The sequence below is a fragment of the Calonectris borealis genome, chromosome 6, assembly GCF_964195595.1.
Source record: "Calonectris borealis chromosome 6, bCalBor7.hap1.2, whole genome shotgun sequence".
Lineage (NCBI taxonomy): Eukaryota > Metazoa > Chordata > Aves > Procellariiformes > Procellariidae > Calonectris > Calonectris borealis.
This window is the reverse complement of record NC_134317.1, coordinates 22,398,393-22,413,481: the sequence shown is the minus strand read 5'-3', so window position 1 is coordinate 22,413,481 and position 15,089 is coordinate 22,398,393. Positions and strand designations below refer to the sequence as shown.

The 15,089-nt window shown below is 36.4% G+C and overlaps 1 protein-coding gene across 1 annotated transcript in view; it reads left to right on the top strand.

Annotated features, from left to right (window-relative positions):
- Nucleotides 1-12,787, top strand: part of LRP2 (LDL receptor related protein 2) — a 131,986-nt gene extending 119,199 nt beyond the window's left edge. The window contains exons 71-79 of the mRNA XM_075153132.1: nt 719-838; nt 3,132-3,222; nt 3,797-3,864; nt 4,019-4,139; nt 6,250-6,379; nt 8,550-8,669; nt 8,765-8,875; nt 10,086-10,157; nt 11,262-12,787. Of these exons, the coding sequence (XP_075009233.1) occupies nt 719-838; nt 3,132-3,222; nt 3,797-3,864; nt 4,019-4,139; nt 6,250-6,379; nt 8,550-8,669; nt 8,765-8,875; nt 10,086-10,157; nt 11,262-11,423 (995 nt within the window). The 3' untranslated portion in view covers nt 11,424-12,787. The remainder of the gene's footprint in view (nt 1-718; nt 839-3,131; nt 3,223-3,796; nt 3,865-4,018; nt 4,140-6,249; nt 6,380-8,549; nt 8,670-8,764; nt 8,876-10,085; nt 10,158-11,261) is intronic.
- The last annotated feature ends 2,302 nt before the right edge of the window (nt 12,788-15,089 follow it).

The window sequence follows — 15,089 nt, the reverse complement described above, 5'->3', positions numbered from 1 at the left end:
CCTGGTAAGCCATTCCTTGCTATGAGATCAAAGTTGGTCTTGATGTCTTCAAAGAGCTTAGTAACCTTCTGATAATGTGTCTATCAGTATGTGATAATATTCATTTCTGAAAACCTAAAAATGGAACAGAGGCTGGGAAGTATTTTCTGCATACCCGAAGTAAAATCAACAGTGGAATACCACATACTGCTCTTTAGAGTCTCTTAGTTCTAAGTTATGACCCTGTCCTTTCTTTTCCTCCCCTCCATCATGGAGTTGTCATAGAGGTGGCAGTCACAATATGAATTTATCCTGGTAACATACAAAGTGCTGGCCATTTAATACTGCCTCCAAGGGGGATATTTCAACAATGACATGTCCACAGTAATAACAGGGGAGGATGTCCAGAGGAACATCCAGCATACCCCTCTTTAAAGGTGTTTTAGCTTTCAGAATCAGAAAGTTCTATGTTGCTTGGAGATGTTCAGTTTCTCTTTGGTGCTATGCTGGCTCCCAACAGCCATAGTCTCTCCCTTAAGAATATAAGAAAAGGCAGAGAGAAGGTTTTGATATAAATGTGATATTTAGGCATCAGTTGTTTTAAAAAATGGATCTAGACTTGTTTAGATTTTTGGTGTGTGATATTGATGAGATAAACTACTGAGTAGGGAATTGCCCTGTCTTACCTCAGGAATATGCTGCATTGCTTCTTCAACTGTCTTTATCACTTTTTTTTCAGTGCCTAATCCTTGTAAAGATGTCTGCAGCCACCTCTGCTTGCTGAGACCAGGAGGGTACACCTGCACTTGTCCTCAAGGGACTCGATTCATAGAAGGCAGCAGCACAGAGTGTGATGCAGGTAGAATAATTTGTCAAATGAAAGCAAAGGAAGCTTTTCTTTAGGAATGCAAATGCATTACTGAATTAGAAATATGGAGGGATGAGTTAGCTGATATAATAGAGGTTGATAAGTCAGGACATCTGGCTTTTATTCTCTGCCATCACTGATTTGTGGTCACCTTATGCATTTCATTTAATCTCTTTGCATGCCATTTGTAAAATGGATATGGATATATCACTCCAACCAGTCCAGACCCAGCTGCAAAATTGGTCACAGTTTCTGATTTTTGTTTTGAAATTCAAAAATATTCTATTTTCTTTTTTTTTCAAATGCATTGATTTCAGAACTAGAGATTTTCTGACAAATTATGGTTTACAATTACGTGTACAATTCTGTACAAGGTATTGTTCAATCAGTATAATATAATACGATAGAAACTTGAAACAAAGCTTACAGAACTGACAGTCTGAACAGAGATAACTTCTAGATAATTATCATATGCTGGAAAGCCTTTTAAGCTCTAGAATTTAGTGCTTGGTTGTTGCATTGCAGCAGAGCCCCCACAGTGCCTTCCAGGAGAGCCAATAAAATAGAAGTGCTCGGCCTTTCCTGAGAAGAAAGAGCATACCACTACAGGATTTCTATTTCTCTAGCTGAGAGTCTGCATTCTTAGCTTACAGTGATGTGGGTGGTAGCCAGATGTCCTTGTACTTGTCCTTGCAACATATCTCTAAGAAATTATGCTTTATAACATTGTCTGGCATCTTTCCTATGGTTAATCTTCTCTGAATTCTCTTCTTTTTGCATTAAAAGAGAAAATGACATAATTTTTTACACTGCCTTACCTCTTAAATTACATTTTCTTAATAATTGTTAATGCTCTTTCCTATTGCCACATGGTGTGAGCTGCAGAAAGAGGAGCATAGTGTAGAGGAGTAATAGTGAATAGAAGTGTGCAGTACATGTTTAAATTAGGGATCAATAACGCTGTTGATTGCATTTACTATTTGCTGTTTATTGCTCTGAACACACTACATTTTTTGTTCTTTGCTGAAACTGATTTACATAAAATGTCCAGGAACTAAGAAACTGTGCTTGACCTTATTTTGAGGAAAAGGAGGAGGCAGCACATAGGATATACAGTGCTGTCTCCCTTTTTGAACTTCATTTTTTATCTTGACTTTATGCAAATTTTTTTAGCCAGTGAACTGTGACTGCCATAATTGATGTACTGACCAAACATAGTTCTTGTATATACACTTGGCTTATTTGGTCCTTTTCCCATATTGCAGCTACTGAGAAACACAGCCTTTAAGACCTCTGCATTTCTTCTTTTTGTATCCCATTTACTTGAAGGGAGTTTTACCTGTAAGGAACATTGTAGCAACAGACTTCCTTTACCTCTGGCTGATAAAAATTTTATGATGAAAGTATTATGATCTAACTTATCAGTGTAAGACAGACCGTCAAAGTCCATCTTTAATTTATAGCCTATAATGATGTCTAAGATCCAGAGCTTTTCCTATGTGAACTACATTTTTCTGACAGCATATCCTGAGCTCTTACTGAAGGCTAGTACAACTTCAAGAGACTTCACTTTTTTTTCACTTGACTCAGCATTAGAATAACATCAGAATCTTTGTGCCTGTGTGTTTGGGCCAGCTCAGGCCGCACTGCCACCAGGGCACCTCAGGGCTCCTGGAGTGCAGCTGAGACGCTGGCGTGATGAAGAACAACAGGCTTCTGTGCTACATGGTGCCAAGCTGTCAGCATGTGCTCTGTACTGACAGAAAATTCTGAGGACTTTGGGTTTCTCTCTCATTCTCACTGTCAAGATGTATGAGAGTTTAGAGGGTCCTCCTGTACGTGCATTTCCATCCACCGCTTTTCTTCATAAGTAAATGCATCACAGTTTGGCCCTCTCTGTGCAACTTCAAGCTGGTTGGATGGAAGAGTCTGGGCAAAGGAGATAAAGTATTGCTGCTTTCTGAATGGAGAGCTTTGAAGGGTGGTAGTGGGCTGCATTGCAAGGGCAAAAGAAAGTGATGGGACATACGGCTTTTGAGTCATCTGTGCCTTCTTTTACTGAATAAGTCATTATTTTCTGAGAACAGGTTTTACTTCAATTAAAATAAGCTAATTTGGCAGAAAAATAAATATAAGAGCATGTGCTGTTAAAAGCAAAGCTTCTGAAAAGTAGCCTGTGAGTTTGCATATGCAAGTTCTGTAGGGATAAATAAAACGCTCTATGGTAGTACTTCTTTTGTTGAAGATGTCTTGATAACACATACGTGACTCTTGAATTTTGCAGCTATTGAATCCCCTCCCACAATGCCACCAGCATGCAGGTGCATGTATGGAGGAACATGTTATATAGATGAAACTGGTCTTCCGAAATGCAAGTAAGTCACTATGTTGTTAGGGTAGTCCTGGGTCAGATTGTGCTGATTTAGTCTCACAAAACAATTAAACTCTTTGAAATGTGCTGGAAATGCTTCAGGAGATGTCATACATCTACAGTAGCATGTTTGTAACAATCACAGAAAAACACATATGCATAAAAATATAAGCAAGTAAGCAATGTAAATGCATCAGTTTGGGAAAAAAAAACACCAAAAAACCAGAAATGCAAACCTCTGAAGATTCTAGTAAAAGGCTATACCAAAAAATTGTAACAATGGAGAAGAAATGCTCAGTAAATGTAGCTTGGAACAGCCAGTAGGTGCCACTGGCGCTCCGCTGAAACTGAATCTTTTGACTTCAGTGACTAGTTTTCTGACTCAGCACTTTTTATTTCCACTTTTAATTCTATGAAGATAGCAGATGTACTATATTTACAGTCAGTGAAATATATAATTACTGAGCATGGAGTTACAATTTATGGCATGTAGATAAACATTACAGAATATAATAATAAAGCTGAGATCCTAGACTTAATAAAAGCCATTCAGTCAGCTGTCCTTCTGACATTTACAGGTGTTCTTATGGCTACACTGGGAATTATTGTGAAATAGGATTGACAAAGGGAGTGCCTCCTGGAACAAGTAAGCTTCAGCTATGTATTGCATTTGATATTTTGAGCTAAAGAATGTATCATACTACAATACCTGTTCAGGGTCAAGCTTATAATTCTCTGGGCTCTTTTTTACTCTGAACTATGCTTGCTTGAATGTTTGCTTGTTCTTCTGTCTTTGATAGCAGCAGTAGCAGTGTTGCTGACAGTCATACTAATCATAATAATTGGAGTGTTAGCAGTTGGAGGCTTTTTTAACTACAGACGAACAGGCTCCCTTTTACCAGCGCTTCCCAAACTACCAAGGTATGTTTTGAAGGCTTTCATAGCTGGCATGTCTGTGCACTGAAAATGTATGTTTGTTCCTAAATATTTCTGAAAAATCCAGTTTGTTTGCTGTGTGCCCATTCTGTTAGAATATGGGCAGTGCAGTGTTGCAGCAATTCCAGTGGATTTTTGATTGCAAGCAATATCATAGCTGATCATTATTTTGTTACAAAGGACTATTGTAAAACTCTTCTGCATTCTAAATTAGCTTTTAAATAATGAGCAATACAGAAAACTTTACCAGATCTGGAACTGGATATTTAGTTCAAAAAGATACAAAAGACCATAGCTACATACGTTTTAATTTTTTATAGAACTTTGTCAGAATTGACAAAGATCTTTCTAACATTGAAAGGCTGAGCTTGTCTGCAACACTGTATTCATCTGTTTAAAAATAATGATGTGTAGTGAACTTCTGTTTCCAGTGCCTGAGAAATCTGGGCTTTTTGTAGGTCCCTGCTCTCCTGACAGTGAGAACTGTCCAGTGAAAACCAGCTTTGTGAAATATTATTCAAAAATATTTGATGTTTTAAATCAAAGGAAGATGAAGAAAAAAAATATTTTAAATTAATTTTTTTAAAAAATATGTCAGAAAATTATGCTTCGAAATTGCTTTAGCTTTAAGCAAATTATGTGTTTTTAAAGGCAAAGCTGCATCTTCGTAGTCTTTGCGCCAATTTCACAGTAGTAGCTCTTAAATCAGTGTAATTAAATCATTGTAATCAGTAATGTGGATGTAGCTATAACTGCTTCCTCACTGGAGGACTACACTGAACTAATTAAATTTATTTTTGACTTGACGCAGTTAAATTGGGGCAAAATTTTTGTGCAGATCAATCCTGCAGGACAAAAAGTTTGTAAGAGATCTCCAAGCTGCTCACTGAAATTCCCTGTTTCTTGTTTTCTTGAATGGAAATTTTCTGCATCATCCGATAGTGAACAAGTAGAAATTTTAATGCACTGACTTGAACTTTACTGTTCCACAATACCTCTCATATAAGTTATGAGGCCATGAGATGTCAGGTTTTTGTCTGTGAGACTTGATTCACAGTTTTCGTTTCTGCCATGAATATGCCTTAGTGCTGCTATTGTTCAATCCCTTTAAACTGTTAACTCATACCTTTACTGCAGAGTTAACTCAAGCTATAGCTTAGCTGTTATCCTTAACATGGAAGTTGTCCATGTACAGGAATCATAGCTAAGATTTGCGTTTTTTTAAATTGAATCAGCTGATGCCTACGGAGCAAACTGGTAAAGTGTGTGCACAACGCACCAGCTGTAGGCAAGAGTTTTAGCACAAGCCAGCTCCAATGAGGACACACAAATGGAAAGATTATTTCAATGCTTCTATCTTCCTTCAGGTTAGGCAAATTTGGCAAAATGAACTCAAAGGTTAACTCTGCAGTGGATTTGTAGTTGCATGCTTTTGGGGAGTTGCATGTTGAGAGTTTTGTGCAGAATGTCCTATATTTGGCTACTCACTACTGTCTTTCACTGCTGCTATTATTTTGAGCCTGACAGTGTTCTTTCAGCCCATTTCCAATATTTTTCATGCAAATCTAATGTGCAGTTGTGGCTACTGTAAATCTATAAGCAGATTGAACATTTGCTCATATGAAAACAGTATTCTGTAGGTATCTTCATGATTTGCATGCATAGACATCTTTAGTGTAGGTGTTGTTGGAATTATATCCACGAATTTGTATGCCATTTCAGCTGCATTTTTTTTAAATCAGTTTAAATGAATTTGAATAACTGAGTGGATTCATGCATTTGTCTGTAAATCAACACTGAATTAAGAATAGTCAAAATGTAGGTAAATTTGGGGGAATTGTAATTAATTGAGTTAATTTGATGTGGCTACATGAGCATACATAAAGATAGTTGTGATCATTCTGAATGGGCTAACTTAGGTTAAAAAACCCATTGAACTAATGCAGGAATACTACTTCTGATGGCCTCTCTATCTTGCTTATAGCCAGCAAAAATTCCAAGTGATAATTATGCTTAGAAGAATAACTAGAAGAATCTGTTTTATAAGCTCTCTTTCTTTTTTTTTTTGTTTTGACTTGGTTTGGTTTTTTTGTAGTTTAAGCAGTCTTGTAAAATCTACTGAAAATGGCAATGGGGTAACTTTTCGATCGGGGGCAGATGTGAGTATGGACATAGGAGTCTCTGGCTTTGGAGGAGACTCTGCTATAGACAGAGCAATGCAAATGGTAAGGTTTAGTTCTGAAATAATTTTTTAAAATTGTGTTCTTTTAATGTCACTTTTAGCTGATAGAGGGAAGTCTTTTATGTAAAAAAGATAGTGAGATGATAAATGTGTTCTAGAAAAAGAAGTGAACATTGATTGATAATTTCCTGAAATAGATTTTTGTAAATTGAAGGCAAGGACAAATGCAGGCTGTTCTTCAAAATAATGTGACTATTCTCAAGATTTATATGGTAGAAATTAAGTCAGTTACCCCCCTTTCCTATTTCAGCATATTAATGGAATATATGGGGAATGAATAGGCAAATGAAAATATTGTAACAAGGAATTTTTTGAGGGCCTTTGTGTTCTATAGAACAGATTAAAATGTGTCATTTTCAAATCCAGACCGTATGTTAGAAACTTCAGAGGTAAAACTCAGGTCTAGCTACAGGATACACTACTTTGCACAACAAATTATACATTGGACAGTTTCTTATTTTAGCAATTTTAAACAAATAATGCTTAATAGTTTTGGGGGCATCATCAAGTGTAACTCTACTTCATCCATGTTTTGTTATGCACATCTGAGAAATAGCACATCCTTGTGTTTCCTATACTGTATAGCTTTTCCATGGAAAAAATATTCCCGTTTACCACAAGAAGTACAATGTATAAAAGATTCTTACTTATAGGAAACAGATCACAGGTATGTTTGAATAATAAGCACTTGCTGCAAAGTCTACATTGGGAGCTCCCTAAACTTTTAAAGTTAAAGATAAATTACAGACTTAACTGACAGTAAATTAATATTAAATGAAACAGCTAGTGAAGATAAGCTCATAATATATGTATATGACCTTCTCCTAGATGAAGAAACACGCTCTTTGTTAAAACTGGGCAGCTTGTGTAATGAAACAACCATATGAACATTTCAGTAAATACTGGGAAAATAGCTTTAGGCTTGAATATTACCTCAAATCTTTTTCACGCTTGAAAAACTTTATGGTACTTTCCATTTTCTGGCCAAATATTGACATACTGAAGTCCAGCTGATGCGGTTTTTACAGTGCTAATAACAGGTCTAGATACAGGCTATTTCTACTTAGTTGGCATTAATTCTCCCTATGTATTCAGAGTATAAACAAAAAATTGTATAGTTCACTGGGAAAGAATTAAAAGGGTTTGGTTTATGGCAGCGAAGAACTGTGGGATGTGCCTCCTAAAATCTTAACATCACATATGCATGAGTAGATCTTAGAGGGCTAGATTTCGGTGTGGCTGTTCTTAGCCAAGCTAGGCTGATTTGAGGGAGCCGACAAGAGTTCACTGTGTGGTAAAGAGCTATACTCTGATAGCACAAAGCATGAATCCTTAAGGCATGAAGCATGCAAGGAGCAGGACAAGTGAGTCTGAGTGGGGTTTTGCTTTCATTACCCTTCTACCTGTTGGTGCTTAGCTGACTAGCCCTGGGTGGCTATCCTTATGTGGCACTAAATATTTTCTTAAGAAATACTTAACATCTTTGCCCACCTGCTGCGAGCACCGTAGCTGCAGCTCAGGGTTTGGTACAATATGTGTGAAGTAGCTCCTATCCACACAGTGGTTTTCATGCATGGGCGAAGTATTGATTTCTAATAAGAGATATGCTAAAAACTGTGAAACATTTTATTTCTGACATAACTCATAACTAAGGGGATGCACTTACTGCTTTGTCTCAAAAAATATAGCAATCTCCTTGCTGGGACAAAATGAATGAATCCCATTCTTTTATATTTCAGATAGTGCTTATTAATTTGTATGTCATTTTGAAGTCTCTAAAATGAAATATTTATTTTGGGATTATGCTTCCTTTGATATCTCTTCCCTGTTGAAGGTATTATTTGTGAGAGTCATTTTTCCTCATCATAAAATACTTTGAGTCAATTATTGAAATGTGGGGTTTTTTTTGTCCAGCTAGGAAATGGGGTAATATTGGAACAATCAGTGGTCCAGGCTGCTGAGTCAGAGGGAGTAAAACAATGCATGGTAAACTAACGTTATGATTTTAACAGATGCTAGATTTTGTCTAAGCCTATGTGAAAGTAAACATGCATTGTTCCCCGAGATGAAGAATTGGACTATAAATTAATTCCTAGGAATATGGATATGTTTATTGCACTGCAGTTGTTGTTTTGGGTTTTTTTCCTTCATAGAATGAAAACTTTGCAGTGGAATCAGGGAAACAGCCGATCACATTTGAAAATCCAATGTATGCAACCAGAGATGGTGGAGCCAGCACAGCCAGTGCAGTTACAGTCGTTCGGCCAACACATGTAAGAGAAACTTAGTCTTGACTTTCATCTTTCATTTTCCTTTATGACCTTCTTTTCTTCTTTGAAGAACGTTGATTTTCCTTCTTCTCCTACAGGTAGCAGCAGCTGGTAGCGAGGAAAAAAATGAAAATTTTGAAAATCCTGTGTATGCCTCTGTGATATCTGCTAGTCTGAAGGAACCCCCTCAGAGTACAGATGCACCTCAGGTAGGACATAGAAATGCTTTAAGGCTGCTTTGTTTTGTGCTCCAAATCAGGGAAATTGAATTATTAGGGAAGCTGCAATATAGTTTCAATTCTCTTTAAATAATGCCATGGAGTTGGCACATAATCTGCATCAAGTCCAACTAACTGGACCATATTTACAAAAGCTGGTCAGGAACAGTTTGATAAGAGAAAAGCAGCGCAAGCACAGAATTGCCCAGGGCACAAGGTAAGGATCTGTTTGGATCAAAACCCCTCTTCTTCCTGGCCCACCCAGTTTCCTTTCACTGTTGTGCTTCATTTTGAGGGCAGATACTAGTCTGAAAATTGTAATGTAACTGCTGTAAATTATCATTGCTCCCCAGCAGAAATGATTATAACTAAGGCTTTACTTTGGACTTTTAACAATTATTTATAAACCTCTAATGAATTATACCTTGATAGAAGCAGCAGTGTGTGGGTTTTTTTTCTCTTTTTTTCCCCTATAAAATATGAAAAGAAGACCCAAGAAAAATTACATTTTGATTTAAAACAGTGAAAACCCAGGGGTTTTTTGGTACAGAAAATTGAAATGAGACATTTAGTCAGTGTACTGTCATCATTTTTTCCACATTTGTTTGTAATTTTATCTATATTTAAAAGTGCTAGCAAGGACATTTAAGAAACTTGTTCATGTGTTCTTGCAGGACATTTTAACAATCAAGATCAAAGTATTGCCTCATCTAGATTATTCATGATTCATGGAAGATACATTTTTATGTCTTAAAAATCATCTGAATGAGCTGATGGTGGCTTTTTTACACGACTATTTTCACACATTGTGCACTAAAAAGCACCTCTGATGAGCTTTGAAATGACAGCTCTGAAAACCTGTTGTAGTTTCATGTCCCTCAGTCATTTCTCTTGTATTGTTTTCATTTTTTTCCTCTTTGACCTATCTGTCTGGAATGATAGGCTTCCACGAATTAGTCACTTTTATTGCCTTCTGGCCTAGCCTCATGAATACTGCTTTAGGTAAAATAACCATAACTGGTTATCTAGCAGAAAAGAAAGTTGGATCCCATGCTTAGAATTACAACATGGTAATGTAAGAACATCCAGCTGAAATCACTGAGTTAGCGGTCAGTGCAAGTGAAATCCAACAACAGTGATGTCAGTTTCCAGAGAAGTTGTGAGAAAAATGTGTAAATTTCTAATAATTTTTATATTTCAGGAATCAAAGTGGAGTTTCTTCAAGAGAAAAATGAAACAAAACACTAATTTTGAAAACCCAATATATGCGGAGGTATTGCTTAATATTGTATAATTCTATTTTTCAGCTAATGTACTGCTGGACTTTGTTCTTGCTTTCATAGGATAAAGATTATGGGTAAATTCTGCTGCTAAGTGAAGCAGCACAGAAATTTGAGCCCAGGTCAAGGTAGGACTGAAGTGGTTTTGAGAAAAGTTATGAAGTCTCATGCAGAATGAGTTGTTCAGCAGGCATCCAGCTCAGGCAGCACAGCTGCATTGCCCGCATCTCCGCTTTCCCAGCCCAAGCACTGCGGCCCGGGATCTCACTCAAGCTGGTTTCAGCTTGCTGGTGTATTCTGGTACAGCTCAGGGACCCAGTGCAAGTGGGAGGCTATTGTACTCTGGGGGTGAAGTGTCTATTTCTGCCCTCTCAGTTCTGGCTTCAGCACTGCACAAAAATTCAATAGCTCTGCGTACTGCAGCCCTGTTTCTATACAAGCCCTATTTTTTTCATCCATACAGTTGGATGAGACAGTTCTTTTAAGACGGTGTGCCAGCGGGTGGTATGTGTGCTGGAGGAGTTCTCCGCTGGCTTGGGTGTGAAGGTTTGGAGTTCTACTGACTTGAGCCAGTAATTCCAGCCCTTTTCATCTTACAGTTTAAAATTTCCAGATGGCCTAAGTGACTTAAGAACCTCAGTTCCACAGTCACATGACTGCAACTAGCTGCCTTTTGTGAAGAATTTAGGTTTCTAATGCTTGAACAAGGTGAGAGAGAGAGTTCAGGAAGCCAGGGATTCATTTCCCTGATGCTAATGAATGTAACTATTTACAAACAGTAGTAGTGCCAATGTTATCTACATTCATGTATGTGCATAGAAACATATCAAGCTACTCCTGACATTAAGCATTAAAATAGAAGCCCCAGTGTGTGGAGTAGGTTTGTAGTAGTGTATTTACACAGCTGTACCATCCGAGGTGAAATTAGCATTTAATTTTGTTACAAGCGGTGATTTGCAGAAATAACTTATACCATGACACTTGACTTTAGCAAAACACTCGGATATTTATTTAACATTTCTGAAAGTTAAGGTTGGATGTTTTGCACATTAGAATGTAATTTTGGATGTAATTGGATTTTGTGATTATTGTTTCAGATGGAAAAGGAACAGCAACGGGAGACAGAAAATGCCCCTACTCATTCTCCTTCATTGCCTCCCAAGATTACTCTGAAGAGAGACCAACCGTTAGCTTATACAGCAACAGAGGATACATTTAAAGACACCGCCAATCTTGTTAAAGAGGACTCTGTGGTATAACTAGGTAACTGATTTAGGGAAAATTAGACACATCCATTTGCACATATATTTTTTATAAACAGAAGAGTAAGGTTCACATTCAAATGCTTTATAAAAATATATACATCTCTTAGCCAGTGGCTGGAGATGTATGTTGAAACTATGCCTTGTTTTTTGACAAATGCCAATTTCTATTTTTATGAACAATTATCATGATGTACTATATGTATATCTTTGCACTGAAGCTGTCTGAAAGTAATGTTATAAATATATTGTACATTTGTAAATTTTTGAAAGATTATCTTGTTCGGTGATGTTGCTAGTAGAAATCTGTATGGAATTGGTTGTATCGTTAGAGATGAATTCATTATATAAATGCTTAAACTAAAAAAGAACCCAACAAGGCGAATATAGGAACATTACTGATTTACAGGATCTTTAGAGTATATATTTATAACAGCACCTTTTAAAAGTTCTGCTGGTGCTTTGGGCATCTTTACCACCCATTTTATATACTCCTGTATGTAAAAATGGGTGTGTCTGCTTATCTTGTGTTAAACAAAAGATGGAAGAGTCAATGCAGCATCATTATGCTGAATAGTTACTTGTGCAAAATGTTCTTACAATATTTTAACTGCCTGAGATAAAATAATTTCCTCTCAATCCATAAGACACATACTTTTCCTCTAGGTTCCAATTAACACCATTCCATTAATAGTGTTCTTAAAAAGATCTGATATATTTAGATTTTAGTGCCATGAGTACTTAATTTAATGAGATTTTCTCCTGCTCATCAATGGAATAGCTCTGTTCTTGGCTGGAGTCTCTGGAAGTAATTTGTACTATTAAATGAAGTAGCTAGATTTCTATAACAGCTTATTTCCAAACAGCAAAACATGGAAGATATTGGTTCATTTAAGAAATTATTCAGGTTTTTTAATGTGAAAATTTAATTTTATTGACTATTTATTTCTTGAGGTGGACATTAATAGAAAGGGAAACAATTTCTACTAATGCAGTCTTTGTAGTTATCTGGTTATTTCTATAATCTTCCAGTATAACAGAATATACTGTACATCTTATTAGCTTTTCTATTAATTAGCCAAAGTAGTTTCCACAACATGAACCATTTGAGGAAACTCTGAGTACCACTGCAGGAATGTGTTATTCAGCATTCCTAGCTAGTTACTCATATAATTTAAAGATTCCGAAAGTTATAATCATTGGGACTTCTGCTATTTGATTGTTTTATATCTGATTTCTCAAAATATATACTATTTCTAATTAGAATGCTTATAATTACTTTGTAATGTACTTTGATTAGAAAAGACAACTGGAAAATGATGCTGCTGAATAAATCTAATAAATGTATTATTTTATCACAACCTTATTCCATAATTTGTGTCAAGGCTCTATGTACTTTTTTCAGTTGTGGAGACTTCAGTGCACTCTGAGATGAAAACAACAGTGCTTTAGATAAAGTCAAATAAGAATAGTGCTTACTGCTTCACACAACTGTCTAAAGTTCTTGATATAACATCACTGACATTGTATCACTGTAAGTGTGAAAACTGCCCCATTACACACATTAAATAAACTGGCCCTTGAAACAGGAAACTCTTATTATTGATTGTAAGAGACTGACTATCAAAGTAGTATGGACATAAGTGGTTAAAACCTTAGTTCAATTAACTTTCATATCTGAATGCTTCAATGTAGAAAATTCCTTAGAATCTGGGGCACAGCATACATATCTGTAAGGCCATGAGAGGATTTCTTTGAAAGGCAGGTTGCTGTTTTTAAGGAAAGAGCTCACAATGTTTTTTAAAGAGAGAAGGCGGGGCTAACATTTCCACAAGACTCGCCTCTAGTTGCATACCACAAGAAAAAGTAGCATCGGTTTTGTGAATAGTCTTTGTCAACAGAAAGATTTGGAACCAGTTTTGGAGAAAACTGCTAATATGTCAGCCATATATCAGAGAGACTTTTTTTCCCCTATAAGAATTTCAACTTTTCAGATGTGGAAGAAAACCATCCCTAGGATACTGTATAGGTAAGTGGTATGTAGATTTGATTGTTTAACATACCTGATGGTGAATGATTCCTAAGCTTCAACTGGGCCTCTTCCTCTCAGTAGCATACGACAATGGACCCTTCTGATGATGTAAAATTTAATTTTAGTACTTTGTTCAACAGAAGCTTTAGATTCTATTTCTAACTTAGTTTTTTCATTTGTATTCTTTTTCCCTTATGAGGACAGTCCCTGCTTGGATTCTTGAATTCTGGACTCTTTCAAAGAAGGACGATTTTTAGAGATTTCAGCACCTCCCTGTAACCTGCCACTGTAGGGCTGATAAATCATACCATTAAGTGTTTTCATGCACATTCTCTTTACAGCTGTCAGGCCAGAGAGAGACAACTATCTCTCTGCAGGTATTTATCATGAAATGAAGTAAAATAAATTTATTCTTGAAGCCATTTGCCAGAGAATAGAACCTCAATGAAATACTTACAGGTTACTAAGCACTTTTTACATTCTGTCCCTTTCTTGCGCATGTACAAACACACGCGCGCACACACGCCCCCTCTCACACACAGAAAGTGACGAAACTCCTTTTCTTACATTTGGAGTTCTGACCTGCACATGGTATTTTTGTAAGCTTAATTGAATTGCACATTAATGATTAATCATCAGCGCAGCTCTTCAGCAAATAAAACCTTTACCCCTTCAATTTTAATATCTCTAGGAACCAGTTTGTGAGCCTCTGGCCAGCAGCTTAACAGATAGAAATAGTGTACAAGAGGCACAGTAACCTCAACTAACATTTTGCCATTCTGAACACACTCTTTGTACAGTCAAAACAATTTACCATAGCATACGCTAATGACCTGTTCCATCTAATGAGTGAAATAATCATCCTTTTAACTTGCAAAGCACACCGAGGACAGTAGAAATGTGAATGCATGTTATTTTTAGTATTTTACTCATAAAATATACTAATATTAGGAAGAAAGTTAAAATATAAGTTTGGATACTCTGCCTAGTAACAGAGTACAATGTAGTTTTGATTTTCCCTGCAATTGCATATCTGTAAAATAGCTTGTGTTTTATCTCTAACAGTTGAATAGTCAGGTGACTAGATGTGGTCAAATACTGCAATTGTAATTTTTGGAATATGTTGCAATAGCTGGGCTTTGTTATTATTTGATTTCATGTCTTGTGTTCAGAAGCTTGTGAAGTTTAGCAACTCCTGAATATGACCATGAGCAAACCCCCAAGAAATAGATGACTAAATGTGACTAAATACATTCTGTAAGGTACATGTCTAACATATATGTTCTGAAAGGCTATTGTTTTATTTCAAGTTCACTAGCAGCCTATATCTTGATGAAGTCTACTTGAAAAACTGATTCTTTTAGTGATTTTATTTTTCTTATTTAAAACTTTTTTATTGGGTGAGTAGTATTAACCAGCTTTGTAGCTGAATATTTTATGAATGCAGATCCTATAGAGGTATCATTTCTGAGCATAAAAAATTACCTTCAAAAACATGCTGGATTTACAAGCCTATCTGCAAACTCAGAAATTCCAGGTAAGGAGGGGTGGGGGATGGAGAAAGTGTCTTCTGAAAGGAATTTAAGCAGTCTAGTAACTGGTAAAGAAGAGGACGTCTGGTTTTGACAGGA